The 26031-nt window shown below is 38.5% G+C and overlaps 1 protein-coding gene and 1 long non-coding RNA gene across 4 annotated transcripts; one reads left to right on the plus strand and one right to left on the minus strand.

The window, feature by feature from the left end:
- The first annotated feature begins 782 nt into the window (after positions 1-782).
- adipor2 (adiponectin receptor 2) lies at positions 783-25266 on the plus strand. Of its 3 annotated transcripts, none has more exons than XM_079622643.1 (8): positions 783-923; positions 9561-9847; positions 19120-19263; positions 20715-20886; positions 21525-21711; positions 21973-22160; positions 23735-23928; positions 24032-25266. In XM_079622643.1, exons 2-8 carry the CDS (start codon positions 9800-9802, stop codon positions 24158-24160), a joined length of 1062 nt encoding a protein of 353 aa, XP_079478769.1. In that variant the 5' UTR covers positions 783-923; positions 9561-9799; the 3' UTR covers positions 24161-25266. The 3 variants fall into 3 exon arrangements, with proteins under 3 accessions (XP_079478769.1, XP_079478770.1, XP_079478771.1); XM_079622644.1 differs by lacking the exon at positions 783-923 and adding an exon at positions 1603-1632; XM_079622645.1 differs by lacking the exon at positions 783-923 and adding an exon at positions 2172-2192.
- Positions 19935-20882, minus strand: LOC307003824. Its single transcript, XR_013798831.1, has 2 exons — positions 20688-20882; positions 19935-20100 (listed from the first exon to the last, which is right to left on the minus strand). It is a non-coding gene; the product is annotated as an uncharacterized lncRNA (long non-coding RNA).
- Positions 25267-26031: the final 765 nt, after the last annotated feature.

The following is a 26031-nucleotide window of genomic DNA, read 5'->3' on the forward strand; positions in this document are numbered from 1 at the left end:
CCTATATTAAAATAGAAAACTGTTATTTGTAATTGTACAAATATTTTACAATTATTATTATTTTTGCGTGTGTGTGTACACACACACACTGGGAAAAATAAAATAACATACAGACATCCAGTCTTGTAACCAGACTTTAGTCTTGCTTCATGATGATTGCTAAAGCCCAGTTATAATTTCACAATATGGATCATAGTGCATTTGATATTTCACTTTTGCCATTGATTACATCATTATTATCAAGTAGGCTACCTTCCAACATTGCACAACTGAAGCTGTAAGCACTGATATCATATCTGAATAATTGATAGGGAGGGATGTCACTGCATATTCCAACTTTCGTTATTGCAAATATTTGCATGTGCAATCATTTATTAAAAAAACAACAAAAAAAACATTGCCTTCAGTTTATCACAGGTCCAGGACATCATTAATTGTCAATATTCACAATTGTGGTCGATCAACATGTTTTTTTTTTTCAGTTATAGATTTATATATATTCAGTTATAACCCCCCCCCCCCCCTCCCTTAATATTGTTTATATCATCAAATTACAATATCCAAATGGTTGTGAATTAACGTATTTTTTTTTTTTTAATAGTTCATATTTAAACATAAAATAACATTTTATATAAAAAAAATACTGTGAGTGAGTGTGAAAAAAACAAACAAGCATGAATCCCACAAACAAGTCACTGCGGACTACAGATCCCGTCAACCCCTTTCTCCTGAAACTCGATCACGAGACCACATGGCCGTATTCTGATTGGCCTCTCTTCCTCACGCGAGGTACGTCACATTGAAACGCAACGACATCCAGAAAATCCAGCCAGCTCGAGTCAGTTAGTCAGTCTTCTGGAACGGCAGCTCCACTCCGACAAAAACACTCGTGAAGGACAACCGCCCGTCGCTTACATAAACAGGTGAGCAAAAATCTGACATCCACATGTAGTTGTTAGAATATATGTGAAGGTGTTCTGACTGTATGTTTGCGCTAATTAAGTTGTTTGTGTCAGTATTGCTAGCCGACTAGCTCTCGTTGCTACGGTGTCTGAAACGGTTCCTCTGTTGTTTTTAAGATTTTTTTTAAGAGGATTTTGAATTTAATTATTTAACAGACCGGAATATCACCATGGACGCGTCTTAAAGCTTATAAAGAGCGTGACGAACGCGAGGAGATAGAAGTACGTAGTCTAAACCCCGTGCATTAACGTTAGTCACTTTCAGACTTGTTTGTGTCAGTCTTTGAGAGGTGAGTGTGACCACTAATGGGGCTTTTGTCTGGAGTTTCCATCTTTCTGTCTTGTATTAACGTTATCCTCATTTTGTATGCTCGTAGACAGTTCTGGTCGAGTTTTACGTTTTTACTAGAGAGATGACAATAGAATATGTGTTTGTTTGGGTTGTAAACAAAACCGCTTCAATTTAAAGGGACCGTTCACCAAATTTTAATATTCTGTTTCGACTCTAAAAAAATATGTTATGCAGGATGACAATCTCAATCGCCTTATGTTTTTCCAACACAAAGAAAGCGACTAGTACTGTGACTAGTACTGCTGTCATCCTGCCAAAGATCTACTACGTGTGTGTTTTTAAGGAAGACAGAAAGTCATAGGAGTTTAGAACATGAGGGTGAGTAAATTATGACTGAATTTTACTTTTTGGTTTAGCTTACCTTTTATATAACTGGATAAAACTGAGGTCAAATGATGATGGACATTAGTGGATTTATTTTTTGGTATACTGGTACTGGTGTGGAAAACAAAAATAGTTAAAAATGGCAAATAATGTCTATGTTAAGCATCTAACTGTGAAAGTGTTTTGACAGCTCACTGCTGATCTTATTGACTTGTCATCACCACTGGCGTTTCTGACCTAGTTTTCTCCTGCCGCCCGCGCCATGAGTACATAAGGTTCTTCTCATTTTTTTAAAAAATGTTTAGGAGGATAAACTCCCTCGGTCCACTTCATTATTTCGGATCCTCTTCAATGTCATATTGCCATGATCCAATCAGATGCTGGCTCTTAGAGATGGTTATTAATTGATTTGACTAATATAATCTTATGCACTCAACTGATATTTGTTATTTTAATTGGTTTATATTATTATTTGGTTAATATTATTATTTGGTTAAATAAACTTTAATTGGTTATATTATTATTAACTCCAGGTCTACCGATGCCACTGTTTGGTGAGTGTCTAAACACTAGTTAGGCTACTTGTATTGTTTGAATAATTTCTAAAATTTTTAAATAACCACATGTTGGTTTCAAGTGATATAGCAATTGCTTTACAATTTGTCTTGTCTTGTTCACAAAACAACTTTCTCATAATAAGTTCTTAATGCATGTTTTTGTTATATTGTTGTAGGGAAATAATCATATAGTTATTATAGTATCAAAAAACAGTAATGAAAATAATTTTTGCATGTAGGCCTACATTAGTGGACGCTTAAACATAAAAAAAGTTGTCTGTATTAATTTGGTCATAAAAAAATAATTTGATCTCTATAGTTGCAACCTGAGCACGCACTGTATGTTATTTTTAATACATCTCCCTATAACTATCTGTATTTTTTTGTAGTAAGTCGAGGCCCTGTGTGTCACACTTTGAATATGTGTAGGACAGATAGTCATCTTAAAATAAATTGGTTATCATGGGACTGAAGTCTTGCCCCAAGCCAGTTGTACTTTCACATAACTGGCAGCTCCTTTCCCAAAGCAAAGTTCATGCATGGGATGAATGCTTAATATAATAACGTAGGGATCTCTACTACTACAAAGTGCATTTGCTTTTTTTGGTTGTTGGCAAGGGCAAATAAATAGTGTCACATCAGCTATAAATAGAGCCTGTGCTTGTCAAAGCTGCCATCAGTTAAGCATCTTAGACCAAACACTTGCCATTTCAAATTGACTTTGCCAGTCTGTGCATCAGGCAAGTGAAAAGCACTCTTTACTGTCGTCTCATTGCCAATCACTGCATGTTACGTCTGCAACTTAAGTTTTAAATTTGGACCGAGATATGAACAGAAAAGAGGGTTCACTGGTTTACAGCTGCACGATTTGGATAAATTGAGAATCATGATTTTTTTTTGTGTGTATCAGATACAAAATGTTAATTGTGGCAGTCTATTTAAAATGTTTAGTTATTTTGAATGAATTATTTCAATCTGTTATAATGAATGATTCAATGACCCGAACTATAAACTTTTATTTTGAATTTATGTAAGAGAAATAATGATACTTTGCTGTTGAAAAGGCTGTTTCGTACTTCTACATGACAAATGCTCTCTCTCGGTCAGTGCAAACGCAGATTTGAGTGTGATTTTTGACAAAGGTTTTAATAGGCACAGGCCAATCGTTGTCTTAGGAATAAGATTGTGATGTTTTGAAACTAAAAGAAGTCGCAGCTGTTTAGACGGATAATGTGATGTAGTTTGACATTTTGCACATTTAAAATGTTTTGTAAAAATTATATATATAGAACAAAACCAGTAGGGATACACCGTACACCATTTTTCATGGCAGATTCCGATGGATGATTTTTTTTTACGAGCAAATGAACTGATACCGGTTGCCTTTTTTTTTTTTAAGGAAACTTTTGTTGTAAGTTTTTTTTTTTTATTACAGGTCAAATTGGCCTTAAACAATATCTTTAGCCATTTAAAATTAGAGGCAACCACTGCATCACGATCCAGGATCCAAACAAAAATGCTGTACATGCATGTAGATCGACCAAAATAAAACAAAAACCGTCCGGTTCTGATTTATTTATGTTTGTTTGTTTGTTTTTTCAATGTATATTGTTGTCAATGTATACAATATTGTTGTTATAGTGAATGAATGCTGTATGATTTTTGGCTGTCTTTGTTATTTTTATATTACTGGCCTAGGGACTGCAGATAAAAAGTAGTTATTTAGTAATTCTGGCATATTTACATCATGGTGTATTTTTATACAACAATGTTCATGAATATGCATGGTCCCTATTAAACCCTAAATACCAGACAGTGGTACCATGTAGAGACTGGCCTATTTATTATCATTTATTTTGCTGGTTTTTTTTAATCACCAACACAGATGTGTCCAATAACTGATGTACTAGTTGAACAAATTTTGTATTTCTGAATTTTCTTACTAATAACAAAATAATCGTTATATAAACTATTATTATTAATACTATTATTATGCCATTATTTTTACTCAAAGTTTTTTGTAGTTTAAATGGTGAACTATGCAAACAATGCATAGTTACTTTGCCATTTAAAACAGTTTTGGTTTTGGTGGTGTTGCATGCTGTTTATTTTGCTATGCAATTTATTGCTACACCAAACCTATAAAGGGGAAAGTGTTCATGTCGTTCAGACCGATTATCAGTCCGTCTCTATTATAGTGTCAGCAGGAGTTGTGGACCTCTGCAGTGTGGAAAGACACCTTATCAAAGAGGCTGATTGTGTGGCACTGATCGACAAAGCAAACATCTTTTAAATGGCAGGGGAACTGCTCAACTCCTGAAAATCGTCATTGATTTGGTTTGCCGTGTAGTCGGTATGAGGCCATTAACTGTTTAAAACCAAAATACTATGTGGTGTGCAGCACATCAGCATGTCATTCCTCACTTCCCATAATCTGAACAAGGTGGGATGACGTTGCCAAGACGACAGTCTCCTCTGGCTCATCCTGTTTGTGTAGATAATATACTGGAAAGCTGCTCAGTAATCCATGTCGTTTTGCCTTAGTTTATTCATTGTGACACCAGCAGTTTCTTTCGCCCATTATGATGAATTGAAGGTTTATGCAAAGTTCTCAGTTTGACCGGTCACACTGGTTTGCACATGAGCTGGGCCTGTGTATATCTGTGTGGCACATGGTGTGGTGTGAAGGACAGGTTAACCTCTTTCTGCGTCATGACTTGTTGCTATTATTATTCAGTGTCAGCTAGTGATGCACAGAAAATTCTTGTCTGAACCAAATATATTTTGGTCTGATTTAGCATTGGAGGGGCAGAGGGCTGATGTGGATTTTATGTTTAAACCCGGATGACTGTCTATAACATGTTTTCATATGCATGTGTGTGTGTGTGTATATGTTATTAAGCTCAATAAGCCACGGAAAACAGACAGCCGCCTCAAGGCCGCATGTGATCCAGTTCTCTTTAGCGGCGTGTTGCGCACTTGCACTTGATAATATGTGTCTTGGCATGCATTCAAGTAAACATATTTAGTTTTGTCTTTAGTAAACACAAACATTTGAGGGAAAAAATCTGATGTGCAACATTATATTAGATCTGTGCTGCTGCATTGTCTTTTTTTTAATATAATAAACCTGCTGCTGATTAATGTTAATCAAACAACAAAAAAGAGAGGGAATGACTCGCTGTTCTTGACTGAGTAACTTTTTAAACCATAGCCTAATAATCATCAGTTTAGTATTCATACACCTAATGCAGTGATTATTTTTACATTTGATTATTCAATTTCTGTTTTATTTTTTACTTGAATGATTGTTTCTTATACTGTATTTGTTCTACTGTTTGTTACTCTGTGTTCTTATTTTTAAGAACTAGAACATTGTGATTTATTAATATAGTAGGCTAATTATTAATAATAATCGAATTGGAGGAAAAGATGCATTGTGATTCATCAAGAATCGTTTTATAATCCGATCATTACCATCTGAATCGTAATAAAATCGTGAGGCAAGTGAAGATTCACACCTGTTTTATATAGCCTAAGCCTATGTATATATATATATATTAGAAGTAGTGTATTGTCCTCTTCACTCTCTCACAAAGGGCCTCTTTCTCTCTGACAGAAGTTCAGTGCTGCGCTGGTGTTTAGCTCTGGTCTCATGACCAACAGACGGCACACCCCTAAGCTCTCCGTTCACTCTCTTACACTGTCACATGAGTCAACACACGCACACACACACGCACACACACACGCACACACACACACACAATGGCTGGCTCCAACAAATGCTTTTGTTTGGGTTTCTCCGTTCTCTTCCTTGTTTTGGTTTAGAATTTTTTTTCCTTCGGTCTATAGGCCTAATCCTCAGGAAAACGATAATCAGATGTTGTAGCTGTGTATTTATTTATGTCTTGTAGCGACATGTTATTTGGCTCCAGTGTGGTCTACTTTTTGAATATAGCTGCAGGGTATCACTGAACACAATGTACATGTCTGTTGTGCAGTATTATATATATATATATATATATATATATATATATATATTATATAGGCTATGTGTAAAAAGGTTAAGAATAAAAAATGAATAAAAATGATAATAATAATTATATATATATACACACACACACTTAATAAATACATGTTAAATTAGGTAATAGCCTATTTGACATTTATAATTAATTATATTTAAGTAATATTCTCATAATTGAAGTGAGAAAACAAATAGCTGTTGGAGTGCAGTTAATTTTAAATGTATAATTCATGCATTGATTAAACGCTAGATGGATTTGGACCCAGATTTTTCAGGGGGGTTTTTTTAGATGAAAGCATGTTCTGTTAAAAATTTTAGGTTATGAGAATCGATTGATTTTGGTGCGTGCGCTCCCCTTCAGGAAAACCACTTATAAAGTGAAAACATAAAAGGTTTTTCATGTAACCCAATTTAGGTTGGGTTAGAGTTAGGGGACAGACATATACAATTTTTACTGTTTAAAAATCATTATGTCTATGGAATGTCCCCATAAAACACGAAACCCCAATGTGTGAGATATTATAAACATAAATGTATTTTATGCACTATTATTATTATACAAATACAATCTCTGAAGCAGTCGCTACACCGATTATGAGTCACATGGATGTTATCATCATATACGTGATTCACACGGTTGGCAAAGCTGTTCCTCTACTGGGAAAAGGTTCATCTACTGCCAAAACATTAAAGCTATTCTATGCTACAATTCCATGAATCACCACTTCTACTTTGAATTTCTGTGTGTGCGCGCGACCTTCTGTAAACCGAGAGGTGGATGCAGTATAGCTTTTCACGAGTCAAGCGTAATGCAAGCATTTCTCTGTCCAGTTTAGTTAGTCATGTAAGTAGCACATGTGATGGTGTAGTGTGCGACATGTCTGGCAGCCAAGTGCTTGTCTATCTGTGGCTGTCCGTCTTAGTCTCTCTCCTTACAGTGTTTATGACTCATTTCCTTCATGCTCACACTTGAACAATGACTGATGCCACAAAGTACATCTTGAGTCAAGTGGACATGGACACTGAAACCTGCGACACATATACTTGTAGTCCTAAGCTCTGTTTACTATTCTTCTTTTTGCATCTTACTATAGACCTATGTAGCCTGTCCCTTTCCAGTTCTGCGCTTGTTGTTATGTTTGTGTTTTCACAGCAAGAAGGTAAGATCTTACGGATTTACGAACAATCTGCTTTTTTTAAACTCTTCCCGGTCTACGGATGTTTCTGCCAACCGCTCTAAACATTACAACGCTCATGATAACTTTAGTTCAATAAGTAAATCCACTTCTCCTGCTTACTCTTCGACAGCGATGCCATAGAAATATATAGATAAAAAATGTGCTTGTTTCTCTGGCTCATAAGGTCTATTGGGCTGTCCCCTTTTCTAGAGACCTTACCAAGAGTCAGTGAGGATAATGGACGCATGCCTTTTAGGTTCTGTAGAATCTACACTGGATCTAAGATTTCTAGAAAGACTGAGGGATGTAGTTTAAGGTCTGGTATCATGAATAAGTGACACAGTTCTCTGGTGCATTTTGACAGTTCTTGCCGGTCCAAAGCACAGTGTGAAGACTGCCTCCCTTCGAGAATGAAACTTGTCTGTGCAGATATAGAATTGCTGACATTCTCAAACTGTGACAATTTAGAGCTGAAAACACAGAAAAGTCAGATGACAGGTGGTCAGCTGTTTGAGTGGCAAATGAAAATCAATTTCAAATGTCATTTCCTTTTTTCCCTGCTTCCCTGTATTCTCTGGTAAGCACTTTTGCTGACTTGATTTCTTTCTTTCTCGGTGTTGTTTCTTGCGGGAAAAGTCTTAGCTACATAATGGAAATTGACTACCTGTCTCTTTGCAAGTGTATTTTGCTCATGAATATTGTCACCAGTTTCTGTGTAAACTTTGTTCCTAGGAATACTTTGTTGACTGTGTGTTGCACAAAAATCCAATCTGCTTTTTTATATCCAGTCTTTAGGACTGACTGGCTGGAATTTAATTTTACAAGTGATGAAATAATTTCACTGTGGGGATGAATTGTTCAGACTGTTCATACAAATTTCAAAATCACTTTAATCTCATTTCAAACCCCTTGTATCCAGGTTTAAACCTTAGCTATCATGTTTTTGACATTTACTCTACAAGTCAGATAACATGATTTCGTTCACTTCGACAGCTGTAGGATTGCATGTGAATATGACACTCATGTGGGAGTTAAATGAGGCCAGAGCCTTTGAACAGGCATTTATTAAGTGAACATAATGAATGAGCTGATAATTAACCGATAATGACTTGTCGGCTCCTCCCCACCCTCTGAATGGATGGATGGATGGCACAAAACAGTGCACAGTAGTCCATGGGAGCAAGAGGGGTCAGTTTCACACTCCTACTGTGTCACATGATACCAATGCAGTTGATGTGATACCAGAGAGAGCTGAATTTGAGAAGAAAAGGGCATCTTCATGTTTTTACCAAACTGGACACAGACCAGTCCAGCGTGCAAGTAGAGTTTCTAGCTGAACCTGATTTCCTTTGCTTGCTGTTGCCACACTTTTCATTTACAAAAGGAGTGAAACTCTAAGAAGCAGACGGAAGCTGTCCGTTTCACAGCTGTGACTGTGAAGCCTCTTGCTTCTGTGAGCTTGGCAGACTGCTTAAGGCTTGCAGCTGAGATCAACTCAAATTAAACACACTTCAGACTGGCAGAGAGAGTTTGAAGGAGAGGGCTGATTTTGGTCAAATGCTGTAGTTGTGGCGTAATGACCAAGCTAATCTCTATTTCCTCAGAATGTGGATGCAGATTGCTTAGAGAACCTGACTGGCCTTGTTAAAACATTCCCTTTATCATATAATGCTTAAGCTTTTTAAATTAGCTTTCTGGCATGACTTCAGATATGTGGTGACGCCGAACCTCAGGTGACCGGTTTAAACTCAAATGCGCTTGCGTGGTGCGAGTACCCTGGCTGGACCGCAGGGGTGGCAACATCTGAGTGTGGTAGTCGGATGAAAGTATTGCATTTTTAGCTTGGATTATCGATTCTTGCAGAGACGTTTTTGACAACCCCCCCCATTATGTACTAATAGGCAGAAATCGTTGATTAAAATGTGTTGTGAAACAGGATTTATGAATTTCTTTGTAGTGTTATTGAGATCTTACTCTATCTATAGTAAGCCCATCGAGACATAACCGGTTTAACCAGATGCATAACTTTATTTCAAATAGTGAGCTCTTTGTGCCAATCACACAATCATGATGATAGTCCCCGAACTTTTGAATGGTAGTGAAAAAATCCCCCAAGCATCTCACTTAGATATTTAATGTTATTTCTTATGTCTTCACCAGGTCCAGCAGTGAGTCTCGTGTTCTGCTGTAAAATCCACGGAGGACAGTTTTGGAGTCAAGCGTCCTCTCGGTCCAGTGTGGTCCAGTGGTATTAAGAAAGGGCAGAAGCAACAGGAAGCAAACTGGACGGGGGGGAGGTGAGGGAGGACAAGGGCGCCGCCTTTGTCTTGAGACACAGAGTCTGCACCAGCAGCGATACTGACCCCACCCACACATCGACCTCAGATGACCAGGACACCATGAGTCCCAGTGCAGATCACAGAGCAGACGACCCTGCACAGAACAGGGTAAGTGCAGCACACAGAGGCCACTGCTATATTAATGATAAACTGATGTATCAGCTTTAATTAGACTTAATCAGACTTGGCCAACCACCCTGCTCTTAGATATTGGCATTGATATAAAAACGATGACTACAACTAAATGACTACCACCCTGTTTGTATTGGTAGTATAACAAAAAGCAATGAGAGGCAGTGCATTACTGTGATTTCTATGGCAAAAAAACTCCCTTAGCCTTGGTAAAATCATGAACACAGATTTGATTGCTTTCCATGAGTATGATCAAGTACATGTTAAATAATTTATATATTAATAGTAATAAGCAATTCCACTGAAAAGTAATGTAGTTTATTAGCCTAACTAATCATTTTAATGGTTTGTAGCAATGTGGCACATTAAGAATTAAAGTGCAGTCACAGGTGTTTGTATGTAGGCTGTTTTATAACAGATTTTAGACGTTAAACTGTCAGTTTTATAGAGGTTTATAAACTGCGGACTGCACTCATCTACACCAAAGGATATGAAACCTGCATTTCAGCCACAATAAAGTGCATGTATTTAGAAGAATGGGATCACAAGTAGCTTATACTGGTGGCTTATAAATTATTCTCAAATCAATAAGATAAGTGCACTCACTTGAGAACTCAATGGACTGTTTATAAAAGCTAATGAACTATTAATGAATGCTTTACAATGACTGCACACAGTCTAATTTGCATATGTAGTCCATTATGGCCCCAGAGACCAGCAGATTCATTATTTGAGGTGGAGTGTATTGGAGAACAGCATAGGGATCCTGTACCGGTGTGTTATTTGTTTCTGTCAGCTATAATTACTTATCACAGTCCAATATAGACAGAGAGTCGAGGAGTGTGTACGGGTTTAGAGGATTGTCGAGAGAAATGTGCTTGGGGAGAAAAAGACGGTCACATTAAACTGTGCACGAGCTGATGTTTTCCTGTTATTGCTTAAATATTTTTTGCTGTGAATGATTCTTATCCACATCTACAGCTACATCTTATCAGCTAGGCCTACATTACACTGATACGCAGATAGCTGTAACTGTGTTTGCAGGTTTAGAGAGGACTCTTTTTGTATTTGCATGCCGGAGTTGTCGCCCTCTGTTATTTGCATGTATTCAACAGAAACCTGCACAATGGTTGTGTATTGTGTAATCTGACTCTGACAACATTTGTGTCAGTCATTGTGTGAGCCACGTGGTGGTTGGCTGCCAGGCTGTGGTGTGGTCAGACAGGGCAGGTGTAAAACTATCCCATCCCCAGAAGGGAGCAGACGCCCCACTGGCTTTTTGGGTTAAGGTTGATCCAAGACAACAAGGCCAAGCTGATTAAATTTTAAACGGGCCTCAGGACACAGTAATGGACACTGTTCTGTTTATTTTGCATCATGTTTCTGGTAGATGAGGTTACATTTTTGTGTCTGCATACTGTGCAAACACTATTTAGGACTCCCCTTTTTGTGCAACTAAGAGAAATCGTTGTAAAAATTTAATGAGGGTTTAATTGACCTAAACATCAACCTATACAGGAGAGACTGTGGCGTGTGAACATACCTGGAAAATGAGAATCAGCTATTTTCCCCTGAGTGTGCCATAATTGTCCACGTTCACACACTGTAAAAAAATATTTTCCAAAGTTGTAAATAAAACAGATGATTGGACTGTTTTTATCAAGAAAATACTATTTTAGATTTTCTAGTTGCAGTTTTTCTTTGTAATTGTTTGTGCATTTAATTTCCAAGTGAACATTATTTCTACACTCATTTTTATGTTCATAACCAGGTGTAGATTTTACACCTTTGTGCATAAAGTTTTCATGTTTTTTTATATTTATTTAAATTTAGGTGAATGTCTTAGCTGTTCACACAGAATGCAATCTGGACAATTAGAAATATATATATTGGTTAATGTAAAAATGCGTTAGAGGAACATATTTGGCTTTACTGGACCAATCAGATGAATCTTCGGGTGGGACAAGGATGTATTGGTTTTAGCTTCGGGATATTGGGTTTAGTTTTTGAATGTTTAAGAAAAAAGGGTCTTAAATATCTTACTTTTTCACCAGGAAAATATCCGAAGAAGCTAACATGGTGTTAAAAACAACAACAAACAAACAGCATTTATAGTTCATACACATGAATGCAACATGTCCAATTCTGCCTTTGTTTTAACACTAGAATATGTCCCGTTACTCACGTATGTGGTCCATTACTACCCTAAAGAAATATTTTGACTTACTGCTGAAAGACATTGGTTTATCACTGAATGCAGTGGACCATACATTGAGCCTATCTTTTCTGCTTCTCAAAGCATGCATTGAAGCTCACTACACTAGTACAATTACACCTGTTAACTTGGTTATAGGTCAAAGAACAACTGCCAAACACACCTGCTTTCATGCAAGGGTGAAAGATGCTAGGATAGATGATTTAAGTTTGATGTAAAAAGCTACAGTGCATTGTTAGTTGCATTGGAAATGTGATCTTCAGGTTGTACTGTTCTTAATGAAAGGGGGTTGATTCCATCTGTTTGCGTTATGCTCTTTGCTTTTCCAAAGGAAACAGGTTGTTTTCCTCCAATCCGCAGCTCTGCCTTGGTGCTATGGCAATAGTGTAGTTAGATGATTGGTTTTCGTATGGTTACAGCAGAAAGACTCCAAGGTAAATTTTTAACCAGGAACTTCTACTTAATTCTGTTGATTTGGAAGACTGTCAGATTATTTCTTTCTATTAATGGAAGTAGGATAAAGTTGAACATCTATCACTGTAATCGCTCGTTTTTGATGATGTCATATGTGTCCTCGTGCCCATGGTGAACTAAAAACAATTAACTCTTCAGATGACTGACCCTGATAACTAGTCTCTCCATATAGTCAGAACTTCCCCTGGTGCTTTCCATGTTGTGGTATTTCTGTGGTACCGCTTGTTCTCTGTAATCAGAGACACGTAATTCATTTCACCATTAATCTGTAGCCTTATTGCAGTTGGTCATTTCTGAGGAAACCAATGTGTAGTGCATTAGTAAAATGATCTCAATTAAAGCCTTAATGTCTGGAAATCCCATGGGCTTGGAAATTTGCAGACATTCCCAAACTATTGACTTCCTAAATAAAAATAAAAACTGTATTTGTTATGGATGTTTTGGGAACCAAAGTAACCAGTGCTATTGTAATTAGTTTGATCATTCCCGGTTCTGGAACTCAGGAAGGGAGATCTTTTTTGGGATAAAGAGCTTCATTAATTCCAGCTTCCTGTCCCTAAGGATTTGCAAAGGTTGAAAATCTGTTTTTGAGTTCTGTCTCTGTGCATACGAAACGAAAGTTTGAGTCAGTGTCACATGCGCGCGGGAACACGGGTGCTGAGATTAGTCTGTATAAAGGTCAGTTCCTGATTGAGCAAGAAAATGTGCTTTCACTGTGGCAAACATGTGATGTATGTTGTGGAAGGTAGAGGGCTGAAGACGGAGGAGGATTCAGAAGAACGGATGGCCAGGGGTCTGCCGACTCTGTGGTCTTGAACAGGTTGCTATAAGGGTTCGATAAGGAGTGCAGGGTGACAGAACAGCACACACACAAGGATTCGTAAGTGAAGATGGAGGCTGTCCCGTGTCCCCTGTGGGACATTGTCTCCCTGAACAGGCGGCTGAAAGTTTCAATCTTGCTCCCGTAGGGTGTTCACACTTGGTGCTGGTTACAGTGACTTGAGGGCATAGATGGCACAAAATTTGTGTATTCACACAGACTATGTGAATTATAAAGATTGTGAGTATCAAGGCAGTGTATATCAGGTCATTCTTACTGTGACAAAGGCTATGTCTAGATAATAGAGGAAAATAATGTCCTGAAGAAAATGAAAACATTTAAAAACAAGCCAATGTTGCATTTAAACATGTTGTTGTTCTAGGTGCATCCAGTCATGTCATGTATTTTTGTGCCAGCCTGAAAAGATAATTATCAGTTGCAGAAAGTGCTGGCTAAACCTGTTTGGCTGGATTGCATTCTGCTTTCAGTGAACCAAGGACAAAGTGTTGTTTTGCAAGACAAATCTGTGTAAGTTTGGGGCAATGTGATACAGACTCAGAGAGGGAAATGAACTAAACATGTGGCTGTGGACTTTAGGAACTTCTCAGACGCTTGTGCAATCACAAGTCCTGGGGTGCACATGCAATCTTATCGGGAGATTTTGCTTAACGTTCAGTTCTGTTGATCCATGACTGACCTTCAAACCCTTGATATCAATGCTGAGATATGGGACAACTGTCTATCAGATGAAGGACTTTCCTAATTAATAAAAATACACTAATGTTCAAAACTTTGGGTTTAATAAGAAATGAATACTTCTATTAAATTAAGGACACATTAAATTGATTCAAAGTGACAGTAGGGACATTTTTAATGTTACAAAATACTCAAATAAATGCTGTTCTTTTGAACTTTCTATCAATTAAATTTGATGTACTTCTAATCAAATACAATTAAAAGGGTTACTTAAGTAAAAAAAAAAAAAGTACTTAAATTGTAAAGAAATTCCACAAAATAACTTTTTCTACTGTATTGTTTGATCAAATATATTCTGCCTTGCTGAGCTTAAGAGACTTCCGTCTAAAACATTAACTTTTTTTTGTATGTGTTCATGTGTTTAGCACCTGACCATTGCTTAGCTTATCGAATTTATGTATGCTTTCTAGGAAAGCGAGGGGAAATTAAATAACTCACCCATGTAATAAATGTTCTGGTTCAGAGAAACGTAGATGTTGTTGCTGAACTATTGTAGCCTCCGCACTGTACTAAATGAGACTCGTGGCCCTCCCACTGAGGCTATGCAATTCCAGAGGACAGCAACAGGATGTTCCAGGAGTTGAAATGTACAGGAGGATCATATCCCTACCAAACCCGTGCTAGCTACTGTGCCAAACTTTTGCTGCTGTTGTCATTGAACATGTGCCTCAGTCTCAAAATATCTCATGAGGTCTTTTAAAGTCACCTTTGAGTGCTGTGCATATGTGCTACATTATTTTTATATTCCCCGTGATGAGGTGCCAGCATGCTTGGCGTAAATATTTAGACTCCTCACACAGCAATAGCCTGTCTATTGATGTTTGAACGGCATTTACCATCATGACTGCTTACACTGTTGACTTAATGAGGCCATTTAATGATGGAACATGCCTTTACATGAACCTTCACACCGTGTCCTCACCAGGCCCGCCTGACGTGATAAAGCACCGGCCATGAGTTTTTGTACGAAGCATCTGACCCACCAGACTTTTTGATAGGCAATTGGTTTCTGTGTTAGTCATGTTCATAACATCAAATATGTAGATGGTTTTTGGCAGCATTTTGCATTCAATGTTGATAGAATAATTAATAGATGTTGTAAACTTATGTTGCAACTGGTTAGAACATTTTTTAATGAATCTATAATGTAAGAGGTTTGATGTAAGAAAAAAAAATCAATAGATTTCAACAAAGCAGTTGTTTCGGCTATTTCGTTTGTGTTTTTAAGGACCGTTTGAGCTTGGCCTAGCCCTCTTCTGTAGCTCACACGTGATCTGGCTCTAATTTGACTTCCAGACATGGGCTGGGAATATGACCTGCCATCTTCTCGCTAATCTCACACGAGACCCCAGAGCTGACCCAGAGAGACCAGCTGGCCTCCTGCAGAGACTACTGTACGTGTCTGACTTTCAGACAGAAAATACAGAAAAATCTTGCATTCATTTATATTCTGTATTTTGAAGTTTGTTTAATAATTTACTGATGAAGTTTAACATTTTGTCTTAAGAGTGAGTCGTTTAATGGAAACGCATGACTTTTCTTAGTTCTTTGAAATGTGAAGTATTACATCTACACTACCATGCAAACGTTTGGGGAGTGTGTGTGTATATGTGCACGCACGCACTGTAGTGTACACAGTATTTTGTATTATAAAATATTTATAATAACTTTTAAAAACACTTTTAATTTGCTCAATGAACTTCTCTGTTTGCTTGCATTCAGAAACTGTTCTGCAAGTGTAGCCTCTGATGCATCATGACCATACGTGCTGCTTTATTTTCACCATATGTGGTCTCTTGTTTCTGATCAGTGAAGGAACAACATCCCCTAAACAAAGCTTTTAAGATGTTGGCCGTGTTCTTAGGTAGCAGGTGGCGGGGTATTACAGCTGAGTCATGCTAAACCCAGCAAATCAGACAGACTGCATGTCATCTAAGCTTGGGTGAACATACTGAAGAGTTTAAGTGGACTAGAGTACAATGTTGCATTGAAGTAGCCTATTTTATATATATTTTTTAATTAATCCGGCTCCATAATAAACCTACATGGTGGTTTTATGAGGTGTTGAGCCAGTTCTTTTTCTGTATTTACTCTCCCCCTTTCCTTTACACAGACCTATCCCAGCTGTGTCCCCCCCACCCCCTTATGGTACTTGATGATCTCTAGAGAGGGTCGTAACATCCAGCCAGTCAGTGCACGCAGTGAGCATAACACTGCAAATCTCAATTACTCTAGGATTAAGGCTGGGTGGGATGACAAATCTTATATTACAGTACGAGTCATTTTATATCACAGTAACCGTATATATCTCAATATAGATATTTTTATTGGAAATTCAGTAGAAAAATCATTTAAATATTAAATAACCATACAGTAATACGCCTTCTCTGGGAAAGTGTTGACTTTATTGAAAGCTGAAAAACGGAAAGAAATGTCATCTGATGTGAAGACTTGCCATTTCCTTCCTTCTGGAAAATTCAGTTGGAAAGGGTGAGAAACTGGTCGTATGACTCTGTTCACGCATGCCTTTCTGAGGTGTGCACATCGTGTTGTGCAGGCTTTTTTTTTTTTTTTTTTGGGTGTTTTGAGTTTTCCTTTAGTGACCTAAGATGAAAACCATAGCTGAGGAGTTAATTTTATTTCACGCCCTGCCCTCCCAACTGGAGAATCAACTACAGCTTATTTACAACAGCAGCTCACAAAGACGATAAGATCGTCGAGTCCGCTCACGTTGTCTTTAGCAGTGTATACAAGACTCATTTTTTTCTCGTTGGTTTCTTTATAGGCTTTTTAAGCCCAGTGAGAGCTCTATTTTGGGCCCTTTTTAGGCATAAAGTATCGTAAAAGGAACACTTGATGTCTTTACCTCACATTCACAGGAAGCAAGAGTGGTATTTTTTTTGAGCTATGAATAGCACCCTTGAATATTTTCTGATTTAAAGCATTAAGGCGGAAAAACTGTGGCAGACATCACGTTTAATATGCACACGTACTCTTGTAACAGAGCAAACCGAACACTGTCACACTTACAGAACACTGTCACGCTGGCAGGCATCAGAAGTAGGTTATTCATGCATTATACATCCAGTTCTGGTTCTGGTTGGTTCCTCTTGTTGACAAGAAATACGCAGTTAGCTTAGACCTTATAACTGTGACCTCACTGGTTTACTTGTCCATTGTAGTGTCCTAGATTTCCCATGTTAGACAGATAGTTTGTCACATGAAAATATATTTAAGACTCTTGAAGTGCTTTACTGTATTGCATAGTGACCTTTGCTCTGGTTTCTCCTTTATTAGACTTGGCAGTGTTTTTTTCATAATTTTTCATAATTAGTGTTATTATTCATAATTGTTTTGTAAATTATTTTAATCGTTAGATGTCACGCATTCGATACTGTCATCAACTCAATTTATTTATTTTTTACTTCGAAGGCTTGTGCCGAGGTGCCTTGTTTGATGCAAAAATGCAATTCGTCTTTCTGCTATAAATCTGGTGACGTTGAATAGCTACTCAAGGCTGAATAAGTTTAGAAACCATTGAAGTGTGTCTATTTATGGACCTGCCTTAAAGCGCTGCTGGGCTAAAGCAAAAAGGGTGCAAGAACACAAAGCGTCTGTTTCTGATTTTATTGACTGACTCCACCTAATTATATAGTGGAAAATGTGGTTCAGATGCGTTCTGTTGAATCTTGTCTCCTGTCATCTGTGTGCATTTACACTGTGTCAAAATGGCACTGAACGCTCTGCAGTAGGACCTCTGCTGGCTGCCCACTGGAAGTGACGCTGACGCTCCTGCGCAGGGCCTTCAAGGTCATCTGTGTCCGTGCCTCTGCTCCAGTCATACCCTATTCTGTTGAGGACACCCTCCAGCTGTGTGTGTTTCAGTGTCAGCTGAAGGAAAGGGGACGGGCTATTCACAAAGCTGCTAGGGAATTAGTAGCATGCTAATGCCACGTCAGCGCTGATTACTGAGATGCTGATTGTCCCACTGCCCAAGTCTGATCTGCTTAAGAGAGGCTTGTTAACCTGAGCTACTGAACAACTCTTTACACTTTCACTACCTGCAACCCTTTCTCCTATCTAATCTGTTTGTTCAGCAGTTTGGGACGCATCCTTTTGCCGCAGATTTGCTACAAGGCAAAGCCAGCTTTCTATTTATTTAATGCAGGCTGCTCTGGGAACACAAACGTTTATTTAATTATATTAGTGAGGACATTGCATAGACTTACGTTGATTTTTCTATCAGGTTAATGATTTTCTCTGTGGGCCAACCCCTACCCATCACAGAATCATGTGCAAAACACTAGATTTCAATATAAAACAGTGTTGGCCTTTTTAACTAGTGTGGACCAGTAAAATGTTCTCACTAGTCAGTTGTCATATCTATCTCCCTATGTAAGTGAGGACATTAGGCCCTCTCAAGTATAGCGAAACCCGTGTGTGTGTGGCTGAGCAGTGGCAGTACCTGAGAGAATGTGTTCCCCCTGATATTGTTAATAGTTTGTGTTAGTGATGTTTGCACATGCACCCTAGTGTGTTCAACATTGTATGTTTGATAGACGAGCATATATATGCCTCTTGGGGCTTAAATATGCGCTGATTGTTGGTATAAGCACATGCTGTGCACCGAAAGATAAATTGGAGCGAGTCAGCAGGGCTTTGCTTCTAACACACAATGTGCTGAAAACGTGCCATAAGCAAGGTCGTACCAATCAATGCGGTATTAGAGTATGTGAGTGTGTGTTAGAGAGTGCTTAAATGACCTTTTATTTAGTGTGATGTTTGGGTCAGGATCGTTTTAGAAAATCTTAATTTCTTTAATATTTCAGTGCATTATTTATATTGAGATGCATCTTCACCAAGAGGATTATATGTTCAAATGTAACCTAAATTAATTCTCAGCATTATTATTGCCCTTTGATTAATATGAAATATAGAAACAAAATAAACTCTGAAACCTGACTTTTGATTTTGTGTTTTCAGTGCCTCGTTGCGAGGAGGGTGGTGCATGAAAAGGAGGAAACGACAGAAAGAGAGGATGATGAGGAAGAGGAGAAGAGCTCTGACGAAGGCCTTCTGCTACAGGCACACCACGCCATGGAGAGGATGGAGGAGTTTGTGCACAAGGTCAGAATCTTTTGCGTTCATCTCTCACACACCAACACACATGCGCATTAATGTCGCAGCTGAGACCCTGTGCATTATCGTTGAGTTTATATGTCGAGGGTCATACGGATGACATCAACGCACCTGACACGAGCTGAGTGCTCACAGCTGCTTTTGCACGAACATGGCACAGTCCACCAATACGGAAAACATCCCTGCCAAACCATACGCCCATCTCCTGGCGCCAGCAGCCTCTCATTTCTATCTTGTATTCAGAGTCTGCCATATGCAGAGAAACAGGAACTGAAAGCCGTCCTTTGTAGCGTGTGCTGCAATACTGTGCCCTATAAACCAGCTCAAGTTTAGTTTGCTTTTTGAGCCCCTTCTACTTTAATGGCTCTTTCCTTCCTCTCTCCCTCTGGGGAAAAAGCCAAAGCTCTCTGTGTCGAAGAGCAAACACAGTGCAAGATCCAATCAGTGCCATTCACTATCAGCACTCAGGTACAGAGTATTGAAAGGAGCGCAGACTTTGAGAACATATCTTGACAGATGACTGAAAGGCTCATGTCAATCAAATAACCTGACCTAGATTCATTTGTTTTGTTTTATTTATTTAAAAGTGTCTTGATATACATGGAAAACTAAGAACACTTCTCAGTAGATACAGCATGTTCAGAATGTAGACATAGGCCTCTTTGCCCTCTTCTGTAGTCACTGTATGTGTAATCCTGTGGTCACGCCTGTGACTGGTATGATTGCACCGGAGTGGTTTCTGCAGTCTTGTTTGGCAGAGCGATACTTCAACTAATGCTGCTTCTCAGCAGTCTCACCACAGCTGGTAAAGAGAAGCTAGGCAACCTAGTTTTATGAAAACCACACAAGAGAAAAAAAATCCAGATGTAGTTCAGCATTTAAAAAAACATTCACTTCAGTTCATGAGGACTATAATATAACAGATTTTCTATTCCTCTTTTGGACAGGTTGTGTGAGAGAGTTAAACTATGTTCAACCTAACAGTACTTGGTAGTTGAGGGAGCAGTAGACTTACAATCAAATGTCTTTAAACCGTATGTCTTATTCAGGTAGCAAGCTATAAATTGTTGCGCCACTATGACAGTAATTTACTTGCAACGTTATGCTGAGTGTACAGTGTATACTTGTGCACCTAGCTTTGTGCTAGCATACTTCTGTAGAGTATTTCTGGCTCTCTGTATAATTTTTGCTTGCCCCTTAACTCATAATTACTTTGATGCTTATCTCTTGCTCTCGTCCTCTCTCACATACACGCATAGACCGTATAATTACTTTCTGAAGTTAAATGAGAGGGCTTTTCTCATGCCAACCAGTAATGCTGACCTGAGCTAAGCGTAATGACATGTCAAAGAGTGGCCTGATATATCTTTTTTTTTTTTTTCAAAACTGCAGGGTTACTTTTGAGCGCTTACAGTGATGCTTTTAATTTTGTGTCTTAGATGTGGGAGGGTAGATGGCGTGTCATTCCTCATGACGTCCTCCCTGATTGGCTGAAGGATAATGACTTCCTGTTGCATGGGCACCGGCCACCCATGCCCTCCTTCAGAGCTTGCTTCAAGAGCATCTTCAGAATCCACACGGAAACGGGCAACATTTGGACACATCTTCTGGGTACCCACAAAACATATTTATTTACTTACTGCTGTATATATTATATACATAGTCAACATTTGAAGTGGATAAAAAGTTAATCAAAGTTGTCCTAAGACAAGAACGGGTATTGTTCAAAATTCATGTATAACTTTGATGATAGGTTTTGAATGATCCACTTCAAATGTTGACTGGATACAATTACATTTAAATGAAGTGGAAATGCATCTGCACAATAAGTTCTCCCTTTCAGCTGTCTGACTCTGTGCTGCCACCTAGAGCAATGTGAGCATATTTCACACAGCATGGGAAATGTAGAGGACATTCTAAACATAATAGACTCTTGGCCTAGATAATGGTATTGATCATGAGGTGATATGGTAATGTGCAGCTATTGATATTCTACACCTTTGGACTAGTGGTATGACTGAGCCATAATAGACTAGGGAGATGTTTGATGTTATACTAGTAACCGTTTAGCTTTCTGATGTACTTTGTGTTCAGATCGATTTTACTCTTTGTACTTTAATGCATTTATTGAATTATAGAATTGTACCTGTAGCGGGGAGGGGCCTCTATATAACTTTACAAATTATAAAATTAGCGTCAACACATTTATCTGCACATACATTTTTACACTATTTCTCTTGTGTCTTCAGGCTGCCTGTTCTTTCTCTGTCTGGGCATCGTGTACATGTTCAGACCCAATATGTCGTTCGTGGCACCATTCCAAGAGAAGATCGTCATCGGCATGTTCTTCCTGGGGGCCATTCTCTGCCTCTCCTTCTCCTGGCTCTTTCACACAGTCTACTGCCACTCGGAGGGGGTGTCCCGTGTCTTCTCAAAGTAAGCACACCTAACACTTAATGATAAGATTCTGTACTTTAATATTAGTTGATGCACCATGATCATTTTATATCATTTATTAATCTCAGCTGATGTTAATTTGATAGTTCATTTTTAGTCTATAATGCACCACTAATGTTAAAAAATATTTATGTATATGTATTCAATTGTTAGTACATAAAGGTTAATAAAGGAAGTTCAGTATGTTTTTCATATGAATGAATCTCCAAGCCTCCTCTTTCTCGTTCACTCCTATCACAGGCTAGACTATTCGGGCATCGCGTTCCTGATCATGGGCAGTTTTGTACCGTGGCTGTATTACTCCTTCTACTGCTCCCCTCAGCCATGTTTCATATACCTGATAGTGGTGTGTATCCTGGGGGTCGCTGCCATCACCGTCTCACAGTGCGATTTCTTTGCCACGCCACAGTACCGCGGAGTCAGGGCCGGTAAGACTCTCACTCTGTTGTTTAAGAAAAAAGCAGACTGATCGGTCAACTTGTGGTCATCTAGTGGGTTTAGCTGCTGTGTGTTTTAGATCAGAGTAGGCTACAATTTACTTCAAATCCTGATATAACACCATAACATCTATGAGCAGTATAACAGGAATGTCCCAGGCAAAAACATCTAGCTTTCTGCCATTTGCCAGTGATGGGTGAATGGAGAAATTATTGGCCATAAAATTATTTGCATTATTTTTTATTGTTTTTTCTGCCAAGTTCTGCTTGCACTTGGTGCTTAATGAGTGTTATTTTGGAGGTCTAGAAGTTACGTCATCTTTATTTGTCATCGTCCAGTTCAGTTCTCATACAACAGCGTCAGTATAGTCATATCAATAATATTGTTGAATATTAAGTGTCACCAACTAAGCAAGCCAGAGGAAAGAGTGGCAAGGAACCCAAACTCCATCAGACAGAATATTTTTCTCCTGACAGAAAGGAGAAAAAAAAAACTTGAGAGAACCCAGGCTCGTTCTGAATTCAGGCCGTATCACAGGTCAGAATTCAGATCGGTAGCATTCAAATATTCATCCAGTTCCTTTTGCTTGAAGATAGATTCATCACGCCGGTATGGAGCCAAAGCTGGCCATAGGGTCTATTTGGAGGACCTGTCTGGTTCTCGTGGTCTTTGCTGAGGATCTGTGCCGACGGCCGTCATGTAGACACGGTCTCTCTGCTGACATTCAGGGCTGCGTTTTGGTCGTGTCTAGGTGCAGGTCCACCATCTGATCTGGATATGGACCGGATCCGGCTGACTACGGTAACCTCGGGATAAGGATGAGACGGACAGACTAATATTAAGAGTAGATGCTATTCTTCTTACGATGTAACAAGTACATCAGGTGTTATGGGAAGTGTTCCCGGTTCACCTAATTTATGCAGCCTAACAATCATTTAACTGATTTGAATAATAGAAATGTATCATGTTCTATGTGTAAGCCAGGTTAAAGAGATGTTTTTAATCTAGGAAGACTATTGAAGAGTTTAGGTAATAGATTGGAAAAGGATCTACTGTAGTTGATTTTGATATTCTTGGTATTAAGAATAGGTGCAGGGCAACCACCCAGTGGAGCATTATAATAATCTAGCCTTGAGGTCAGGAACGCATGAACTACTTTTTCTGCATTTGTCATTGAGAGCATATATTGTAATTTAGATATATTTTTAAGATGGAAAAATACGGTTCTACAGATGCTAGAAATGTGGCTTTGAAATGAAAGATTGGTATCGATGAAAGAGCAGCCATCAAGTGCTAGACCGTATTGTAGGTTATTACGTGCAGAGGTTTTTTGTCCAATAATTAGATGGGTTTTTTCTCAAATTAAGTATTCAGAAATTACTAGTCATCCAATTTTTTTATATCAACTATGTATTCCGTTAATTTTGTGAATTGGTTTTCGTCGGCGCAAAGAAATGTATTTTAACAAATTGTAATTACTTCTAGTAATATTGCATTACTAGAAGTGTCTAGTAATGCAATATAAATAGTTAAATTAATACCTGCTCTGTTTTGTGTGTCTCAGGTGTGTTTGTGGGTCTGGGTCTCAGTGGAGTCATTCCCTCGCTGCACTTTATGATCACAGAGGGCTTCCTGAGGGCCACCACCATGGGTCAGATGGGCTGGCTGTTCCTCATGGCCGCCCTGTACATCACCGGAGCCTGCCTGTACGCCGCGCGCATACCCGAGAGATTCTTCCCTGGCAAGTGTGACATCTGGGTGAGTTGAATATCCCTGAAAGTCATACACACAGTTCATAATCCAAACTAAATGCCTTCTATTGTATCTAACCTGTACCTTGTCATCATTTTGTCTACTGCAGTTCCACTCCCATCAGCTGTTCCATATCCTGGTGGTGGCAGGTGCGTTTGTGCACTTCCACGGTGTGTCCAACCTGCAGGAGTTTCGCTACACAGCTGGCGGAGGCTGTGCGGAAGAGGGCGGTGTGTGAGCCCTGTGTCCTGCGGTGCTTTAAACGCACCACTAGAGGGAGAGAACGTTCCTCTTACCTTTGCCGCCAATAACAGCTGTTCCTCCTGCCCATGAGGGGTAAACCAAGAGGACAGCACCGAATGACGAAGTTACCCACCTTTATTATTATAATTTTTCTCTTTCCGTTTTTGTTTCTCTATTTTGCCCCTTAAATAAAATGAGTCATGGGATAAGGTGGACAGGTTGAGGATGGTGATGATTCCTATGATCATACATTTAGGAAGAGGAGACTTTTTGGCTTGGTCTATTGCGTGTTTTTCTTTGTACTAGAAAAAGCGTTGAACAGACAAAAACTCAAAAAAAAAAAAAACGTGTGAACGTTTCTTGGGGTGGGCCGTTATAGCCATTTTAAACTTTTTCATGTAAATAAGATTTCTAAAATTTGGGTTATATAGATTTGTACGAAAATAAAGTTATAAAATGTTTTTAAAAAAAATACATCATTATATCATTATATTGTTTAACGGAGGGAAGAGAGAACGTGTTATTCCAGGGAGACCAGATCAGTGAAAAGCCACTTTAAGTGGACAGATGAAGTGTTAGGCAGAAGCGGCCTTCTGAACGCCTCAGTGTGCTGTTATCCCAAGCACGGCTGGTAAAAGCTATATAAAAAACACACCTGTAGGACCGTAGAACGAGCCGCCAGGATTCAGTGCTCACGTACTCCACAGGCCTTCATACCTCTGTCAGTGCTGTTTCCTTCAACACACAGAAGGCCGCTTTCCCAAACTCCATTGTTTCCATCTTCCTTTCTCTCCCTTCTGTTTGTTCTCGTTGTATTCATCGTTGTGGATGTTGATTCAACCTCCTTTGGAAAAAGAAATAATAGATGAGACTTGCTGTTGCGAAGTACACAAAATCATACTCGAGCAGTGCAAGGATGCGTTTGTTGTGTAACGTTCTGTGTCATCATCTGTATATGATATAATTTATTAAAGAGTTTTCATGGAAACATTACGAGCTGTAATATTCCACATTAAACAAGGGCAATGTTTGTTTTCTCAGAGATTTTTACATTGATATTTATTTTAATTTTAAAATAAATTAAAAAAAATTAAAACATGACAGTTGTGGTTTGTTTTTCTTTCTAACTGGTTAATTTGTGCAGAATCAAATTACTGATTTTAAACTGGTTGCAACATTTCAATCACCTTTTTTGAGGGCTCTCAAAAGTGTGTATTTTCAGGATAATTGCTAGACTTCAGCATTTCCAATAAGCATTGAAATTATAACAATTTCCTGTTGCTAAAGTAATCAAGACATTTGCAGCTCAGGTGATTGGCTCAAATCAACCTGAAAAAGCCCAACTAATGAGTTGAACAGTCATGACTTTAAAATAAAAAATAAGCTCAAGTAGCCTATTTAACTCAATAAGCTCAAGTAGCCTAACAGAATAAGTTAAAAAGTGGACAGTCTTTTTAAGATTTATGCATGGTATTTAACAAATAGGAAATTAGCATAAAGTTATTAGTTTTACATGGTTTCATTCTATGCTCAGTCATTAAAGAATGAAAGCACTGAAATAAAAATTCACTACAGTCTGGGGGAAAGCCAACTTGTTTTCTGCCATCTTTCATATTAACACCCCTTCCAATTTTACATGATTAAAAATGGCATCACCAATTAAATGAACATAAATTATAGCTTTCTAGGTATTATATAGACGACTGAACATTTAAACAAATACAATTTTGTCAACCTGTATACTAATTGCTTATAGTCGCTGCACGTTAAACTGGCAAAGCATGACATTAAACGTTGATTCTTTCAGCCATTGGATTCAAAGGGTTAACATTGTCCTTATGCAGGGCACTTGACTTTAGGTTGCTT

This window comes from Phoxinus phoxinus (assembly GCF_949152265.1).
Source record: "Phoxinus phoxinus genome assembly, chromosome: 9".
In the NCBI taxonomy this organism is placed as follows: Eukaryota; Metazoa; Chordata; class Actinopteri; order Cypriniformes; family Leuciscidae; genus Phoxinus; species Phoxinus phoxinus.